At 37.4% G+C, this 18,572-nt stretch overlaps 1 protein-coding gene across 5 annotated transcripts in view; it reads left to right on the plus strand.

Moving 5' to 3' along the window:
• slc6a9 (solute carrier family 6 member 9) overlaps window positions 1-12,585 on the plus strand; it is a 214,519-nt gene extending 201,934 nt beyond the window's left edge. For all 5 annotated transcript variants that reach the window (XM_033028718.1, XM_033028719.1, XM_033028722.1 and 2 more), the window contains 7 exons: window positions 106-209; window positions 1,145-1,382; window positions 4,395-4,529; window positions 6,124-6,223; window positions 8,194-8,294; window positions 9,895-10,065; window positions 12,147-12,585. In XM_033028718.1, the coding sequence (XP_032884609.1) occupies window positions 106-209; window positions 1,145-1,382; window positions 4,395-4,529; window positions 6,124-6,223; window positions 8,194-8,294; window positions 9,895-10,065; window positions 12,147-12,377 (1,080 nt within the window). In that variant the 3' untranslated portion in view covers window positions 12,378-12,585. The remainder of the gene's footprint in view (window positions 1-105; window positions 210-1,144; window positions 1,383-4,394; window positions 4,530-6,123; window positions 6,224-8,193; window positions 8,295-9,894; window positions 10,066-12,146) is intronic.
• The last annotated feature ends 5,987 nt before the right edge of the window (window positions 12,586-18,572 follow it).

Raw genomic sequence — 18,572 nt, forward strand, 5'->3', positions numbered from 1 at the left:
ACGCAGGCAATCATAATCCTCATAGTTACTTAACTTTTGGTTAAGCTTTATCTTTAACATTAAAAGCTGAAAAATGTTATTCATTCAAATTGCATTTTATTTCAGGTCTGGGGTGATGCTGCTTCCCAAATCTTCTACTCCCTGGGATGTGCTTGGGGTGGCCTGATTACCATGGCTTCTTATAACAAGTTCCACAATAACTGCTACAGGTTTGAAGCATTCTTAAAAAAAGTTTCTTTTTCCCCCTACTTTATATTCTTGACTTATTTCATAGAAGGCTTCTTGGTTTCTGGCAGTGTTCATGACAACCTCTTGTCATGCCAACCAATTGAGTCCAATCTCTAAATAAGGGGCAACTACAGATATATAACTACAGATGAGCACTGTCAATTTGTTTGCTGTAGTTCATTTTGAGTCATTGCATTACTGTAGTGAGCTGTATAGCAACATTACTCCAATGTAAATCAGTTATTCTTTGAAGAGGAGGAGCACCCATCTATATTCTTATTTTGTGTTCCCAAACTGTGCTTTTAAAAATAATTTCAGCATTCGTTGCATTTAAATTGCACAAGTCTTTATCTTCATGATTTCATGCAAGACCTTTTCCATCCTCCTGCCCCGAGTATCTCCAACAAATCAAGTGTCCACATTGAGTCAGGGCACTAAACTGGAACAAGAGACAAAAAGAAAATAAACATGTGTTGTGTCTTGGTGCTGGCTCGAAGGGCCGAATGGCCTACTCCTGCACCTATTGTTTATTGTGTTTCTTTTAGTGGGTATCTAACTTGGTCTCCACCTATCAGGTGCATGATGATCATATATATGCACCTCTGTTCACAGTACCGATTAACAAATAAATCCTCAGTCTTGACTGAGAAGCTGGCGTGAGAATTTTTGATTCAGAGAAAACCCTTTTTAACCTTGACCTCTGATCATAACTTGCCTTTTAAGGAGAGAACAAAGGCTCAGTCTTTTATAGGGTTCAAAGGAACCAAATAGCTCCAAAACAATGGCACTTTTCTGGGGGGATTGCATGCGTCTAAAGGGGAAATAATGGTGTTTGAACGAGGGCAGGTTTAGCTCTTTAATTCTTTAACATGTAATTTCACCATCATTGTGACTGTCATTCCTCCACCTGTTACAGGGACAGCATCATTATCAGTATCACCAACTGCGCAACCAGTATTTACGCTGGGTTTGTCATCTTCTCCATTCTTGGATTTATGGCTGCACACCTGGGAGTCGACGTCTCAGAAGTAGCAGATCATGGTCCTGGACTGGCCTTTGTGGCTTACCCAGAGGCTCTGACTTTGTTGCCAATCTCACCCTTCTGGTCTCTTCTCTTTTTCTTCATGTTGATTCTGCTAGGTTTGGGTACACAGGTGAGAGATATTTTCATTATTCCCCTTTCAAAAGCAATCCTTACATAGAATGATAAATCAGCAGATTTATGAAAAAAAAAGTCTAACAAAACACCCTGAGGAAAGCATTCAGAGTGCCATGTTGCCTTTCATTTTTAATTGAAAATGCACTTAATTTTCCCAAAAAAATGTCAATGATTTTGCTCTGTTTGAATGTGAAACAAGATTGATTTGTGAAGTCATCAAAGAAAATATCTCATCTGCTTTATCTGGAATCAATGATTCAATTTAACATCCTTATTAACGATGCCACATGTAATTGTAAATAATGTCTCAAAACATGCCATTTCTAAATAATGTTCCACACCTCATACTTTAACATGTCACATGCTAAAATGTTTTACGATAAATTTAGAATTCGTTGGGTATAAAAATTGTTACAACTTATCAATTTTGCATCACAGAAAACCCCCCAATTCATTCCAGAAAGCTAATGCTTACTGTATTAATATAATAGATGACATATCTATGTCATCCATTATTTTATCATTCATAATTCTAAATTGGTGATGTGATGGCGACACCACTGTCCTCCGACCTCTTCACTGAGGTAAGACAAGATAAATGTGACAAACATTTCCATTGCCAACTGGATTGTCAAAGTCCAATGTGTTGGCTGAAGTGGAGAATGGAATTCTTACACTGGAACACTGGGATTGGCAGTGAAGAATGTTACCAACATCACCGTGCCCCATGGGCTAATTTGGTTTAATGTTATTTCCTTGTAATCTCTTTTTTTTTTTAATAACCCTATTGACTAATTTTACTTGTTTGTATCTGATTTTCCTAGAAACACTGAGATCCAGTTGGTTTAGAAACAAACCTGCACCTGCTTGTGTATGCTAGATGAACATTAAATGTCCAATAAACAATTGTGCATAAAAATGATAGGACATTTTATCAGCCATTTACCCCTGAATGTAACAAAAGAATTCTTGAACACTTGAATATAAAGAAGCAAAAATGAATATCCCAGCATTGACAGCACAGGCAACAAATTGCAATGATAGAAAATTTCACCCAGTTTCTTGTCTTTTTTTTTTTTAACATCTAACCTATAGTTAGCCACAGTACGATATTTATACAGACCAACCAGGTAACAAGTGACAAGGAAGTTACCTCCACTGGATTCATGAAATGTATAAATATTGGCATTATTCTGGTATTTATACGATTAAGGCAGTATTAAAAAAATCAGCCCTATCTTTGTAAAAATATTTTTTTATTTCGCTTTTTTCCCCCATTAGCCTGGTACTTTACTTCCGTGGAGATGGAGTGGTACCCGAGCCCGTACAACAAGCCGCACTTTTATGAAAGATTCTCCCTGGCTGTGCAGGACAGGCTGCCAGCCCAGTCAGCAAGGTCACTTTCATTACATACCAAATCTAACCCTGCCCAGGAAGGACAAAACTTCGACCCTATTAACACGATGCCTGGGCTGAATCACAATCAACATCAACAACATCTCATCAATGTCATTTATAATCCCACTTTTAAACAGAATCTGTGTTGGAATGAGTAGGAAGGAAAGACTGAAGAAAGGTCTCGACCCGAAACTTCGCCCATTCCTTCTCTCTAGAGATGCTGCCTGTCCCGCCCGCTGACTTACTCCGGCTTTTTCTGTCTAACTGTGCTGGAATGAGTCGTTTCTTTCTAAAAAATCATTTCGATTATTTGACAGGTACAGGTTGGCATTGTGTAGCTAGTACTGAGGAATTAACTGCATCAACCCCAACCCCCCCCCCCCAATAAAGTGAGACAGCTGAGACTACTTGCATCCATTTCTGAGGTCCTTATATTGACTAGAATAGTACAGGCATTGCTGGACCTCAAAGAGACGAGAGTACAGGCGTTGCTGGACCTCAAAGAGACGAGAGAAGCGCTGGTTGTTCAACTAATATCAGTGATAGTTAAAGCGAGATTTATTAAAGGAATTCAAAATGGTGGAGGGTTTTAATAAATAAATAAGGAGAAACTGTTTCCAGTGGCACTCCGGTTGATGTCTGGAGAACAAAGAGCTAAGGTTATTGGCAAAGGAAGGACAAGATAAAAAAAATACTTTCATGCAATAAGGTGGCATGATCAAAATGCAATATCTGAAAGAATGGTGGAAACATAACCAATAACAGATTTCAAAAGAGATTTGGTGAAATACTTGCATGGAAATACTTTACTACAAAATGGGGAGCAGGAACCGAATAGGTGCAGTGGGTGAATGGTATCCTGTGCTATGTATATGATTCTATGTGTTTGCTAAGAATACTAGACAAAAAGACAAGTTATTATTCTAAATACTATTTATTAGATATAATTATTATGCCAAAATATCAGCTATTAATATTATTTATCCAGTATAATATATTTTATACCACATAATGTAACATAGAATGTAGAGCATTGTGTGGTTCAATTTTATAGTATTACGTACCTGTATTATATTAAGCAGCATCTATTTTTTTTGCATTATTTATTACAAAGTATCATATTATTTGTCATTTATCCTAAATGCCATAATATAATTCACTAATACTGTTTGCAGGACAGGTTCTTGGTATTCCATCTTTGTAGGAAACCACACTAGCACTATTCCTTTTCGCTGCTCCCGATTCATCTCCATTTCTTCCAAACATGATGGGGCTTCTTTTCTGGAGCAACACCAAGCTAATTCTTAAACTATGATTTATACAGAATAACAGTACGTGCCCAAATTCGCATTAGAAATAGAAACTGTAGCTTGAAGAATTTGCCCCAGGAACTTAATTTGGAGTGAATTGTTTCCCTCAGCATTCCTGGGAACACCATAATATTTGTTGGTGAATGTACATAATTTCCAATGGATATGCATTGCAAAATGTGTACAATTCATTTGGAATACTGTGTTCACCCAACAGTGTCATGACGCCTTGGGTGTAGTGGTGATGGGTGGAGTAAATATTGTGTAGCAAAGACTAATGGTTCTTGTTGCTTCCCCAGTTCTGTCTGCTGGAAACATTGGTCACTGCTGTCGTTGATGAAATTGGCAGTGACTGGATTCGTAGACGAAAGTCCATTGTCACTCTGGGAGTTGCCATTATTGGCTTTCTTCTGGGTATCTCACTAACTACACAGGTAAGACTACAAGGAATGCACATGTACTTATTTTTTATTCTTTTTACAAAACAAATGAAATCTTCTGTTGATTTATATTGAAGGGCAACTTTAATCCCAGTAAAGCTTGAGAACGTTAGCAGTACATTCATGTCAAGCATATTTCATATATAATATTAATGCACATTTCAAATAATAGTAAATAATTTCAGATATAGTTTTATTTATAATAGCCCAAAATTGATTATAATGAATCCAGCTTATTTTTATTAAGTAAAATTTTGGTCATGTTTCTATGAATCTCTTTATCCTGTTAGTAGTTTAGTTTAGAGATACAGTGCAGAAACTGGCCCTTTGACCCACCGAGTCCACGCCGACCAGCGATCCCCGCATACTAACACTATCCTGCACACACTAGGGACAATTTACACATACACCAAGCCAATTAACCTACATACCTGTACATCTTTTGAGTGTGGGAGGAAATCGAAGATCTCAGAGAAAACCCACGCGGTCACGGTGAGAACGTACAAACTCCGTACACATAGCAGCCGTAGTCAGGATCGAACCCAGGTCTCCGGTGCTATAAGGCAGCAACTGCGCCACAGTGCCGCCCACTATTTAAAGTATCACATTTATAACATACAAAATAAATCACGTGACAGCACAGATCTGTACCACATGTTTAATGTTTCAGCAGTGCTTTGGTAATCCTTAAGGCTTTGTATCAAGAATATACATGTCAAATTACTTTGCCGTTGAAATACAAAATGAAATTGTAAAATGATTTGAAGAATTTTAACAATTGATTTGTATACATATTGAGAGACATAACATATCTAAGCATCAAAATACCCTACACAATCTTGCTAAACGTAATGTGCCAGTTATGTAAGGTAGTGTTCCTCAAACTGCAACACACATGTGTAACTTACCTGTGGGCAGAAGCCACTTTGAGTGCAGAGTAGTGTCAAAATGATATGTGATATACAGTTTGGTGCTATTTCCAACAACTCATTCATCCATTCTATCCAGTAATCGGCTTTCAAAGCATGTACAATATTTTCTTCTGCACAAGTTAAAGGAGAGACAGGTTACCTGCTCTGTCAATTAGCAGATGAATGCAAGGGCACTGAGGAACCTAGGGCAACTTTACCTTTTCACCTAACCCCTCTTATACATTCCACTCACATCAGTCATGGCACAGGTGTTTTTTCATGTTCCCCCAATTACTTGGGCCAATAATGTTACCAATTCCCAACAGCCAGCACATTGCCTCCAATTGATAACCCCCAATTTTGATTCTGACCCCCAATGTCCTGATTTCCTCTCTGAACTTTGACTCAAACTGAGCTTCATTATCCACTTTCATTATAGGTCATTTCTAAGTGACCCAGATCCACACAATTTGTGCTCTGCATCCACTAGCTAAGTAATGGCAGAGTGAGAAGAAAAAAGGTATTACTATGGATGAACAACTGCTAAACAAACACTGGTCCTCACACAATGCCCTTTTTCATAGTTACTGGAGGGTGGAACAATGTTGAACACCGACTTTCCAAATGGATATGTTAAGCCAAAAAATGATGGTTATTCCTTTGTCTTTCTTTCCTAGGCTGGCATTTACTGGCTCCTTCTCATGGATAACTATGCAGCCAGCTTTTCACTTGTGGTGATTTCCTGTATTATGTGTATTGCTATTATGTATATTTATGGTAAGTATCTGTGGGAATTTGACCATGTACAATGCAGCTTAGTTCGATATAAGGCAAATTGGCATGATTTGAATATGTCTGGCAGAACATATTTGTCAGTGCTTACAACTAAAGAAGTAAATGTTGTGCATATGATGAGGTGGATTGTATCCAATGTGCCAAAGCAGCATGTTTGATGGGCTAAATGGCAGATGTGAAATAAGAAATTACTGAGAGCACTCAGTTTCTGCAGGAAGAGAAACTGTTAACGTTTCAGGTCGGTATTCTTTTTTCAGGTTTGACATCTAGTTCCATAGATGCTACCTGACCTGCTGAGTGTTCCTGGCATTTTCTGTTTCCTATTATTTCAGCTTTCTAACTTATACAGTTTTTTTTTCATTTGCTGTTGAATGACAGAACTGTCGCTGTAATTACTACTCAGTCGCCACTGTTATCCGAGTCTTCCACATTCTTGAAATGTGACGTGAGGCCGTGGGAAGCAGTGGCTCTGCTCAAATTCCCCGTGAAGATGAACAGACTTCAAAATTGGGAGTCAATCTTAACATAGAAACATAGAAATTAGGTGTAGGAGTAGGCCATTCGGCCCTTCGAGCCTGCACCGCCATTCAATATGATCATGGCTGATCATCCACTCAGTATCCCGTACCTGCCTTCTCTCCATACCCTCTGATCCCCTTAGCCACAAGGGCCACATCTAACTCCCTCTTAAATATAGCCAATGAACTGGCCTCGACTACCCTCTGTGGCAGGGAGTTCCAGAGATTCACCACTCTCTTGGTCTTCTATCAAAGCTGTTATGGATTTTGATAGTATTCAAATGCCTGTCATTCAGATAAATTTTCATACTAAATTAACGTAAATAAATAAAAAAAATAAAAGTTTGAAAAAAATATTAGAAACCTATGAAAGCACTTAAAATAATTAAAGCATTAAGCTCAGCATAAAATGATTTCTAAATCACTATGTCCAAATTGGAAAATCTAATTTTCATTCATTATTGCACCGGAATCATTCACATCCAGAATGTACATATAAATGTAGATAATAAGAATTGCAGATGCTAGAATCTTGAACAAAACACAAAGTGCTGGAATAACTCAGCGGGTCAGGCAGCATTCGTGAAGGGGTTGGTTAGGTTACGTTTTGGGTCTTCTTCATACACATAAATGTCTGAATGTTGGCCGCAAAATTTAGTCACCAGGTTTCCTTTGATTCTACGACCTAGTTTATACTGTTGAAGGTTCAAGACAAACTGCTGGCATTGTTGCCTGGCAGCATATAATCAGAAACCCTATAGTGCATTGTAGTTCCATAATTCATTGAAATGCATTTCACATATATACACAAGATCTTCTTTTCATCCACATTTAACAGAAAATCCACCTTTATTTAAGATAGCTAACTACTGCTTCTGTGAAATGCAACACTTTGGCCAAATTGTGCAAGCATTTGATATGCATTTATTGATAATGTTTCTTTGTGTTTGATAATGAACTATTTGGATCACTCTCAAATGCTTTTTGAGAACAAATGTTATGTGCTATTTTTCTTCAGTAACTGTAATATCTACTGTTCAAAATAAAAGTTGTCCAATAGATTTTTTTGTAACGTACTATCATGATTATATTTCTCAACATTGATGATGTCATCAATGTATGCAGCTCTTTTTACATACTTAATGAAATTGGAAATTGGAACAAAAGATCTTTGTGAATAAAATGATTCACATTTCAGTAAAATGAGATGTGTGTCATGCTGGATATGGCAATGTACGGAATTAAAGCATTCTCCTCTGGGCTATAATAAAACACCTCTTGTAATTTTAATTGAAAAGAAAATTGGTGATGTCAGTCTTCTTTAGGCATTGAGGTGTTTGTGTTAACTAAATACTAACTCAAATAAAACCGTGGACATTTTCAAAGTGAATTTTGGCTTTCTACAGAACTTTTTTTTCTTTTTGCCTTTTTCAGGACATGAAAAATACTTCAAGGATGTTGAAATGATGCTTGGTTTTCCACCTCCAATCTTCTTCCAAATTTGCTGGCGTTTTGTGTCTCCCAGCATTATCTTTGTAAGTAACTGTTAGGTGCATGAATAAAACTGTTTTAACAATGATTGAGCAGCAGTGTCAGGATTCCACATGGAAAAGACAGTTACCTGAAACACATTGAAGTCGATTCCGCTATTTCATGTCTGGCATCTGGATTCAAATTTCATGAACATACAGTGGTTACGTTTCTTTCCTTTGAAAGCTCTGAGGTTGTGGGAAAAATGAGATTCACACACTGGACTGAGGACCTAATGCTTTGACTCTGCATGTTATAATTTTGGAGTCTGCATTAATGCAGAACAGGATATTCATTTTAATATAAAGACAAATTCACACAGGGATATAAAGAGAATAGACCTTGCCAGAAGTGCTCAACTAACTTGGCAGCATGTGCTATGTGATAAATATTCTCTTTATCAACAACTTTTTATCAGGAATTTTGCATGTCAATAGGTTGCTGTGGGGAAAGGAATAACATCTTTAGTGGTTTCTAGTTGAGATATAGTATTGAAAGAGTTGAAAAAATCTAGCTTGCGTTTAGCATGCGTTATACATATTAGTCTTGTGAGTGCATGGGTGTAAAGAGTGGAAAATTATTCTTTGATAGGTACAAATGTGCTGCAATATAGGGGTGGATTGGAATGGGGGCAGGGGTTGGGGCTTGAAAGTGATCGCCTACAACATAATTTACACCTTCTCTCAATGGTGTTAAAATGGTTATTTTGTTTGGTGGGGTTTCAAGTATATATTAATCAAAGGGGATTAAAGCATGAGATTAATGGGAGAATACAATTTTCATTCACCCAGTTATTAACATTTCTTTGTCTTCCTCTGTTTACATGTTGCATTACCATACACCATTCCCCAAGCCAGGAAGAGAGAGGCTGCACTGCTTCCAGGCCTCTGCCAGGGCCATTTTTAACTGGCCTTTTGGAGGGAGCAGGAATGGCCCAGGGTGACGCCTTCTTTTCTCTCTTTCTGCAAGCTCTTGTTGATCACTTCCCTCCAAAGCATCAGGAATCCATCAGAGAAGACAGTTTGATTTGGAAGCCAATACCTTCCCCAGTGAAGGAATGAAGGAGTGCTATGTTTCCTTGTCCAGAGTGGTTCTAGCCTTCTCACTGCCCACTTTGTGTCAATAACAAATTCAATAAAAGCACAATTCCTTTCAAAAAAAGGACTTGCATTTAAAAAGCAATTTTCACATCCCTTGCAGAAAATCCCAACGCACATGACAGCCAACAAACTACTTTTAAAGCACCTCCATGGATTTAATGTAGTTGTTGTTGTACTATGGAATAGCAGCCCGTTTACACAGAGGTAGTTCCCACAAAAATATTACTTGCTAATATGCAGGAGTTCTCTCTTTTCTACCACCCACTCCTAATACCTGATACAGGGCTGGTCCTTGGAATGAATTGCCACTAAATATATCCTTTTGTGTGGAGAATATGATAAAGGATTTTCCAATTACAATCTAGCAAGCTGGTGTAAGAAAGTAAAGAGAAGAATAGCTTAAATAAATCGAACAATTCTCAATGTGTGAAATTTGTGCTTATATACAAACTGCATTGATCAGGAATGTTTGAAGTTAATCACAGTTGTATTTGTTCCTTTCTAGTTCATACTGGTGTTCACTGTGGTTCAGTATAAGCCCATTAGTTATAATGACTACTTGTACCCAACATGGGCTATCACCCTTGGTATCCTGATGGCTCTCTCCTCAGTAGTCTGTATTCCAGCTTATGCCATTTGGAAGATTTGCGTAACTGAAGGTTCTACATTTTGGGAGGTAAGTGAATAAAGCAGAAAACTGATTTAAATATATGTATCCTAGAAGATAACATTATTTGTACATTGCAAAATCTTAGAGAGCAGCTCTATGACAGTGAAAGATAAGGAAAATAAACAAATCGTCTCTGCCAATCCTTTGGGGTCAAGGCTGATTTAGAAAATAGAACAGCTGAGGAACAGGCCCTTTGGAACACAATGTCCATGCAAAACATGATACCAAGTTGAACTAATATCCTCTGCCTACACATGATCCATATCCCTCATACCCATGTGCTTATTCAAAAGCCCCTGATGTGCAACTATCATTCCAGGCACCAAACACTGTGTGTGTAAAAAAAAAATGCCCTGCACATCTCCTTTAAACTTTGTCTCTCTCACCATAAAACTATGTCCTCCAGACTCTGACATTTCCACTCTGGGACAAAGATTTTGACTGTCTAATCTATCTGTGTCACTATAATTTTATATACTTCTATCTAGTCGCTCCAGAGAAAACTACCCAAATTTGTCCAACCTCTCCTTATAACTAATTCCTCCAAATCCAGGCAGCATTCTGGGAAACCCACACTCCCTCCAAAGCCTCCACACAACCCGAAATGTCACCTATCCATTTTCTCCAGAGATGCTGCCTGACCCGCTGAGTTACTCTAGCATTTTGAGTCTATCCTTAAATTATCCCATCACTTTATTCACCGATTCAAGAAGGCACCTCACCACCATCTCCTCAATGGCAATTGGGGATGGGCATTTGAATGCTCATTCAGCCTGCAAAGCCCACATCTCATGAATTAATAATTTTAAAAAAGTGGCCTAGGGTGAAATTCTATAATAACTTTTATAATTCTGTGAGTGTTGCTCCCTCTCCAAATAGCATAGATAGGGTAGATAGTCAGACCCATTATCTCTCTTCCCCAAAATACAAAGGAGTATAGGTTCAAGGTCAGAGGGGCATGTTTATAAGAGATGTATGGGGCAGGTATTTTTACACATCGAGTGCTGGATGCATTGAAAGCATTGCCAGGGGTGGTGGTAAAGTAGATATGAAGGTGGCATATAGGGGGCTTTTAGATAAACATGTGAATATGCAGGAAATGGAGGGATATGGATCATGTGCAAGCAGAAGAGATTTGTTTAATTCGGCATCATGGTGGACACAGTATTTGTGGGCGGAAGGGCCTGTTCCTATATTATACAGTTCTTTGTTGCAAAAAATATTTCCAATAATTTCAGAGGCATTATTTACATAACATTGAGTGGTTAACAACCAATTTAATTTTGAAACCATGCCAAGTTTATGCAATCGTTTCTTGTAATTCAATCCCACCATATTGAAAATTAGGACTGTCTTTTTTTGTGCCATCTACATTGTTTGAGAGCTTTTATTACTTTCAGCAACCAAAGAGGAACTAGAAATATTACTCACTTTGCACTGAGTGAAAATAAAAGCTATATATTGTAACCAAAAGAAAGAAACAAAAGAAAACATTAGTAAAAAATGCTTCTGCATACTGCAGAGGCAAGGCTGCTTAAAATCATTTTGTTTTTAAGGGTGTTATTATTTGTTTCAGCAGAGAACCTAAAGTTATAATTTTCCCCTACTTGACAATAAGATGGGAAAATTAATTTACTGCCGAAACTGGAAATGGAGAAATAATAAGGATTACTGACCAATTATGTGCAACTCAAAATATGACTATACTTTGTACTGAGAAAAGGAAAGCTACATAATGTAACCAAAGGAAAGAAACAAGAGAAAAAATAACTTTAGTAAAAATTGTTTCTACAATTTCAGTAGCAAAGCTGCATTAGATGAATTTTGTTTTTAAAGGCATTATTATTTGTTGAAGACAAATGAGAACCTAAAGATATCATTTCTCCCTAATATGGGAAAATCAATTTATTGCAGAAACATGAATTGGAGAAAATAGAGAAGGATTACTTAAAAATTGTCTGCAAGCCAATGCGGCAAGCTAATTATGCAGTGATCAAAATTCCTGTTTTTGCCTTAGTTACTAAGCTTAGTCACAACTTGGTTACCAAGCCCAGATTCGCAGATCCCTCCCAACCTTGTTTTTTCAGCGCGTGAAAAATGCAAATAAACCAAGCAAGGACTGGGGACCTGCTTTACTGGAGCACCGTACTGATCGATATGCCACTCTGGGCAGCCAATCCTACGAGTTCAACCTTGAAATCCAACAGCTCAATCCGGATAAGGAGCGAGAGAAGGAGCAACTACCAACAGAAAATATAGAGCATAACCTCAATATCCATGGCCACAACGGTTCTGCCAGAACACAGAACCCTGTGTAGTCAATGTCATTTTAAAATCAAAGACGACAACTAATTTGTGCTGGGGGTGGAGTGGCAATTGGGTCAGGAAATAAGGCTTCACCTTATAGTGAAAGGATCCGCTCCCATAATTTTCTGTACGATCCATGGAATTTGACAAGTAGTCAACATAATTTAATTGATTGTTCATCCTTCAGGTATCTATATTCTTTTTTTCTTTTCATTTATTTTTAAAATGATCAAATAGAACCCCATAATATAATACTTAACTTTTTTTTCAAGAAATCAATTATTTCTGTTGTCGTTTTGCTGAATTCTGTACTTTATGTTGAAATTACTTGTACATTTGCGCAATTGGAATCCGATTTTTCCCAGTCAGTGCAAAGTTTTTATCTAACTGATTTTTTGTTCGACATCTGTTTGTGTCTGCCTACTCCACATAAGAGCACTGGTTCCGATCAACAATATTACATATACAATGCTGAAAAGGTGGAACGGCAGTTTGTGAAGTGTGCTGATCAATCCCAGTTCAAAATAAAGTAAATGATAGACTACATTTCCAAGTAACATAAATTTGGTCCGATAAATGTTATGTAGGTCATATTACATATCAATAAATTCTAGTCATAAAGAGCAGAAATTAGGCCATTCAGCCCATCAGGTCTTCTCCAACATTAATTCATGACTGATCTATATTTCCCTGTCAACACCATTCACCTGCCTTCTCCCCATAACCTTTGACACTTGTACTAATCATGTACCTGTCAATCTCCATTTTAAAAATACCCAAAGACTTGGCTCCACAGCTATCTGTGGCATTGAATAAAGAAACCAGAGCAACTCTGTCGAGGCCTTTCACCAGTTGCTCTGGTTTCTTTATTGGGATTGTTCTTTAAAAAAAAAAAATACATTTCTAATCTTTTTATGCAAAAAAGCTAATATTTCCTGATAGTAAGATGTTTTCAGAAATTTACACAGAGCAAACAAAATGGGTATCATACATATTTAAATCATTGTACTGGCACTCTATACTATTGGCATCATTTCAACTAAAGCTAATGGAGATAACAACGTATTCTGGTATTTTTCATTTGCAAACCATGGCCTCGCCATCAGTGGGAAGTCCAGAACCAGGGGCCACAGTTTAAGAATAAGGGGTAAGCCATTTAGAATGGAGATGAGGAAAAACCTTTTCACCCAGGGAGTATTTCACCCATAGCTTATTTCATCTGTATTAATAATGCTCTATAATGACAGTACCTCCTCATAAGAGGGAAAGTACCAGTAAACCTATGGCTAAATCAGTGATATGGTATTCATGCCCTACATGGAAACGGGCAAGCATGTATACAGTAATATTTCAAGTTAGTAGGTCAAGTACATAATTTTTCAAATTCATCAGCACATTTAAACCCACTGATTATTTGATTTGTACTATTTCAAAGGACGTTCCCAATTCGCGGGACGGCGGGACTGTCATGTGTTGGTAGAATGGAGCAGCTGGGCTTGTATACTTGGAATTTAGAAGGATGAGAGGAGATCTTATTGAGACATATAATATTATTAAGGGATTGAACACACCAGAGGCAGCAAACATGTTCCCGATATTTGGGGAGTCCAGAACCAGGGTCCACAGTTTAAGAATAAGGGGTAAGCCATTTAGAATGGAGATGAGGAAAAACCTTTTCACCCAGAGAGTTGTGAGTCTGTGAAATTCTCTGCCTCAGAAGGCAGTGGAGGCCAATTCTCAGGGTGCTTTCAAGAGTGAATTAGATAGAGCTCTTAAAGATAGCGGAGTCAAGGGATATGGTGAGAAAGCAGGAACGGGGTACTGTTTGAGGATGATCTGCCATGATCACATTGAATGGCGGTGCTGGCTCGAAGGGCCGAATGACCTACTCCTGCAACTATTGTCTATTGTTAAGATAAACACAAATTTGTTATCAATACATCTTAAGAGCAATGAAAAGTTAAACAATGAATCTAACAATGAATCTTAGAGAAAAGTCGTTTTGGGGAACATACAATTTCATATGATCAGTTCACATTTTTTGTACACTTCACGGGAAGAGTTGTTAGAGATGGTTTAATGGTGCTAGTATCTAATAGGTTGCATTTACCTTTAAGTGAGGGGATTCCTTTTGTTAAAAATCTATTTTGTAAAAAATATGTGAGAAGTAACAACACAACAAAATATGCAACAAAGAGCTTAGTGCATAGTACAGTAATGGAGTCTTGAACGTTTTTAAGCTCAGCTTCCCTTCAAATGATCAATGAACAGTTCAAAAATGCCTTTGATCTTTGGGTCTTTGGCAGCACTGTAATTGGGAGAAATGGGGACATTTGAACTTGAACCATGCCCTGCCAAAGTAGAAATAAATACCATTTAAACAAAATATGTGTGAATATTACTGCCACATATTTATCAAGTATTCACACTGGGCTTTCCTTCAATATTCAAGGACTGGATGGTTCGATTTACAAATGAGTACCCACCATTCCTGCCCATAAGACCCAGGGGGGTTGTTTAAATATTTATAGGGTTCCAATCACCATTTTCATAGGTTAATGGACATTGAATGCAACATGCATGTTAGCCCCTATTTCATTAATATTGAATGGAACAATGTTTAAAGCAACTCCTGAAGGCCATTCCAAAACTTAATTAGAGATATTTAAGGCTCAAAGATGTTGACATACATCATTAAACATCCAAAAAAATTACAACAGTCTAATTTGCCACACTAATATACAGGGGATGATGGATTTCATCTTAATTAAACCAGCAAGCTGCCGATTCAATTTACCTCCCATTGGTCACAGTTACATTTAAAGGATATAGCTGAAAGTTGCTCGTTCTACCTAATCGTGGATTTGGACAGATGCCATGGACTCCTTATCACCTCCACGCTGATTTGGGGTTAAAAACAAAGGCTGAACCCAATCACCTAAATCCAAAATCAAGGGAGGATGTTCATATCCCTGCAGGTCTCATTGTGAGACGTAGAACAGCACAAACAGATGATTTAAATATGTGATAATTGAGAATATCTTTTAATCAGTTTCCGACTCCGTTTCTCCACTCCCACCACTGCCAAGACAAAGTTGTAATGAAGTCGGTCACCTCATCTTACTGGTGGGTCTTTGAAATTCATGAACAGTTACATTCATGTGTCAAATTATGTGAAGTGCTTGAATTGTACAGTGTACATTCCAGTCCTAACTTTGCAAATGCAGAAATGGGTTTCTGCAAGAGATTTTGTGCTTAGATCCAACTTTTGATTGGATTGGAATTTCCATTTAATGGAAATAAATGAAATGTTCCATTAAAGTTCAACTTCTGGAACAAAATTATGTATATATCAGAATATTTGCATGATGGGAATGGTCATGATGGGATTTTGTGCCTGGCTGCAAAACACATTTATATAGATTCCATTGCATTTGCTTGATAATGTTAAATCTTGATTCCATGGAAATATGCAATATAACAAAGTAGACATTGCTAGTATGAAGATATGAATTAAATTGTCTCTCTCCTTGTTCTTACTAACCCTTTCCCTGTTTCATTCTGTGCTAAAATCACTCTGACCATTGAAATCTTTTCCTTTATTCATATTTCTATGGGGTTTAACCTAGGTTGGGCAATCGAGTCATCAGCCCAAACCAATCTAGACTGCACTGTTGTTGAGGCAAATAGTAGAACTTGAGCCTCAGAGTCAGAAAGTTCAATGTTTCCGTCCAACTGCAGTAACAAAAATAAAGGATTAATACTTTAATTTAATACAGAGGGAGAGCCATCTGTTGGATGAGATGTTAAACCGCGGACCAGTCTTGCCTGCCGGGTGGACGTAATAGGTCCTACAGCACTTAAGTCAAAGAAGAACAATAGTGCTCCCTCCAACTATGGTTACAAAGCACTTTAGGATGTCCTGGGGCCACAAAAACCACCCTATCAATGCAAGTCCTTTTTTTGGTCTAGACGCGATCTGCAGAGTGAATAATTAGTCTTTCATCCTTCAGGTTAAGGCCTCATAATGCATACTTCATCTCTTCAGGCTACACAAACTATTCATCACTTTTACAACCTAATGGGAAATAGTTTACAAATTACAACCAAAAAATTACATTAAATATGCATTTTATTATGCTAAGCTAAATTTACTGCCCCTCAATTCACATTGATAAAGCAATAGGCTGCACTTTGTTGATTTTCATTAGCCGACATAGGAAAAAGTATTTTCTCTCACAGTTTACTCAATTGAATTTCATGTTTCGGTCGAGGAAGTTTGACCCAGATAATTTATGCCTCTGAAGCTTCCTGACCTGGTGACTCTATGCTGTTGTAGCATTGATATATTAGTATTAATATTCAGTGGCAGACTTTGTTTTAGCTTAAATAAATCTTTTCCTCAATTTGTCAGGTAACCAAGGCAAAATGTCAGTGATGATTAAGGTTAATTCAGTGGAGGTTAACTGCTAATAATTTGGTTCACCAAGGAAGTACTTAGTCACAAATGGGCTCAATTAAATTTGACACACAGGTCATTTAAAAGTCTGCTTCATTTGTACTCCAGGATGGGTAATTGCCAGCCAATACATTTATATATAAAACCTTTCACACTGCCAGTATTTCCCCATTTACAGAGCCTACTACATTTTCTAATCCAGGTTACTTCAACACCAGCAACAAATCATTAAATTTAAAAACAAACGCATTCTGCTTTAATTGGTTTGCTGCTTGCTTCAAAACAACAATGTTTGCAAAAGTAAAACTTCTGGCCTCTTAAACTTCTTACATAATGTCGGAAATATCTACAAACATGCACACGGACGCTCTCTCGTTCTAAATGATGTTTGCACTGCGACAGACCTTGGACTGTTCAAAAGTAGAAAACATTGTGATATTATGTGACGCCATTAGCAGAGCACATTACTGTAGATTAAGGGGTCACTGCTCTCCTATACATGACCGTATTTTATGCTACACTGAAATGTTTAAGTTGGGTGGTGGGGTGGGTAGGTGGGGACGGATTACAAACTTCACTTTTTTGTGAAGTTACTCAAGCACACAACCTTTATAGTGTAAACAGTGATCTGGATTGAGCCATGTCTGTGGTTCATTTTAACACTCTCCTTACTCTGTGTTGTCTGCCCATGCACTTCTTCTCTCTCTTTCTCATGACTGCCAAACCTTTCAACCTTTTGCCTATTTATAGCTGTAAATATGTAGATTTGTAATCTATCAAGTGTTCCATCCAATCTGCCATTACCCAATTTGTTTACCTTTTCTGAATGGCAAACTCTTATATTCACTCAGTAAAGGCTATTGGGAAGATCTTTGTAACCCGTGCTTCCTTCCTACCTCTGTCATTTATCTATATGAAATACTCATACTCTATTTAATGTATAATTTAAGTTGAGCACCACTTTGCTTTTCCTGTTAGCTGTGTGTGCTGAAAAATAAAGGAAGATTTTACTTTCCAATGTGCCAATAGCTCAAAATGAGAAGTATAATTGTGTACACAGTTTTCTCTTGATAGTGTATATTGTTTCAAGGATTGTAACCTGTAGTCTTATACTTATGAAAGTTTACTTGACTCTTTCAGTGTTTAGAAGAGAGAAATATATTTAAGAAGCTACTTACTTATATAAATCTCTTGCAGTTTGGGGTCAGTTGCATAAATCAGTCATTAACAAAAGCTGCAAATCACATCTCAGAATGATATTGAGTTTTGTTTATGTTTTTTGGTGGTTCTTGTACATTTAATAAAGTAATGTTTATGCTCTTGAAAGTACTTATCAAAGGGAAAATGTTGCAAAACAGAATGTTTCATTAAATGAATGATTTCTGCAGGTCAACCATTGCTTTAACAAAAACTGTCATTGTGTAATTCACCACTGGTAATAAATATTCCCTCCACCTGTCCCTCTCAGATTAGGTTGTTGAAACAAATTTCAAGATAAATCTTAATCAAATCAACAACCTTGGAACTACATAGCTTGTTCTCAACTACAAGACCACCTCCCCTGTCAACACCTCTAGGTAGTTAGTCTGCTAGTAAGCAGTTTGCCCTGTAATTTAAACATGTCCTAATTGTGAAACAAATTCCCACTTCATTAATGGAAAATAAAAATGCCTTTTATAGACTCTGAATCGTCCATGTCAAAAGAATAACGATGTAATTAGATCAGTGTGTGAAATGATTGATGCAA

Source organism: Amblyraja radiata, chromosome 10 (genome assembly GCF_010909765.2).
Source record: "Amblyraja radiata isolate CabotCenter1 chromosome 10, sAmbRad1.1.pri, whole genome shotgun sequence".
Classification (NCBI taxonomy): Eukaryota; Metazoa; Chordata; class Chondrichthyes; order Rajiformes; family Rajidae; genus Amblyraja; species Amblyraja radiata.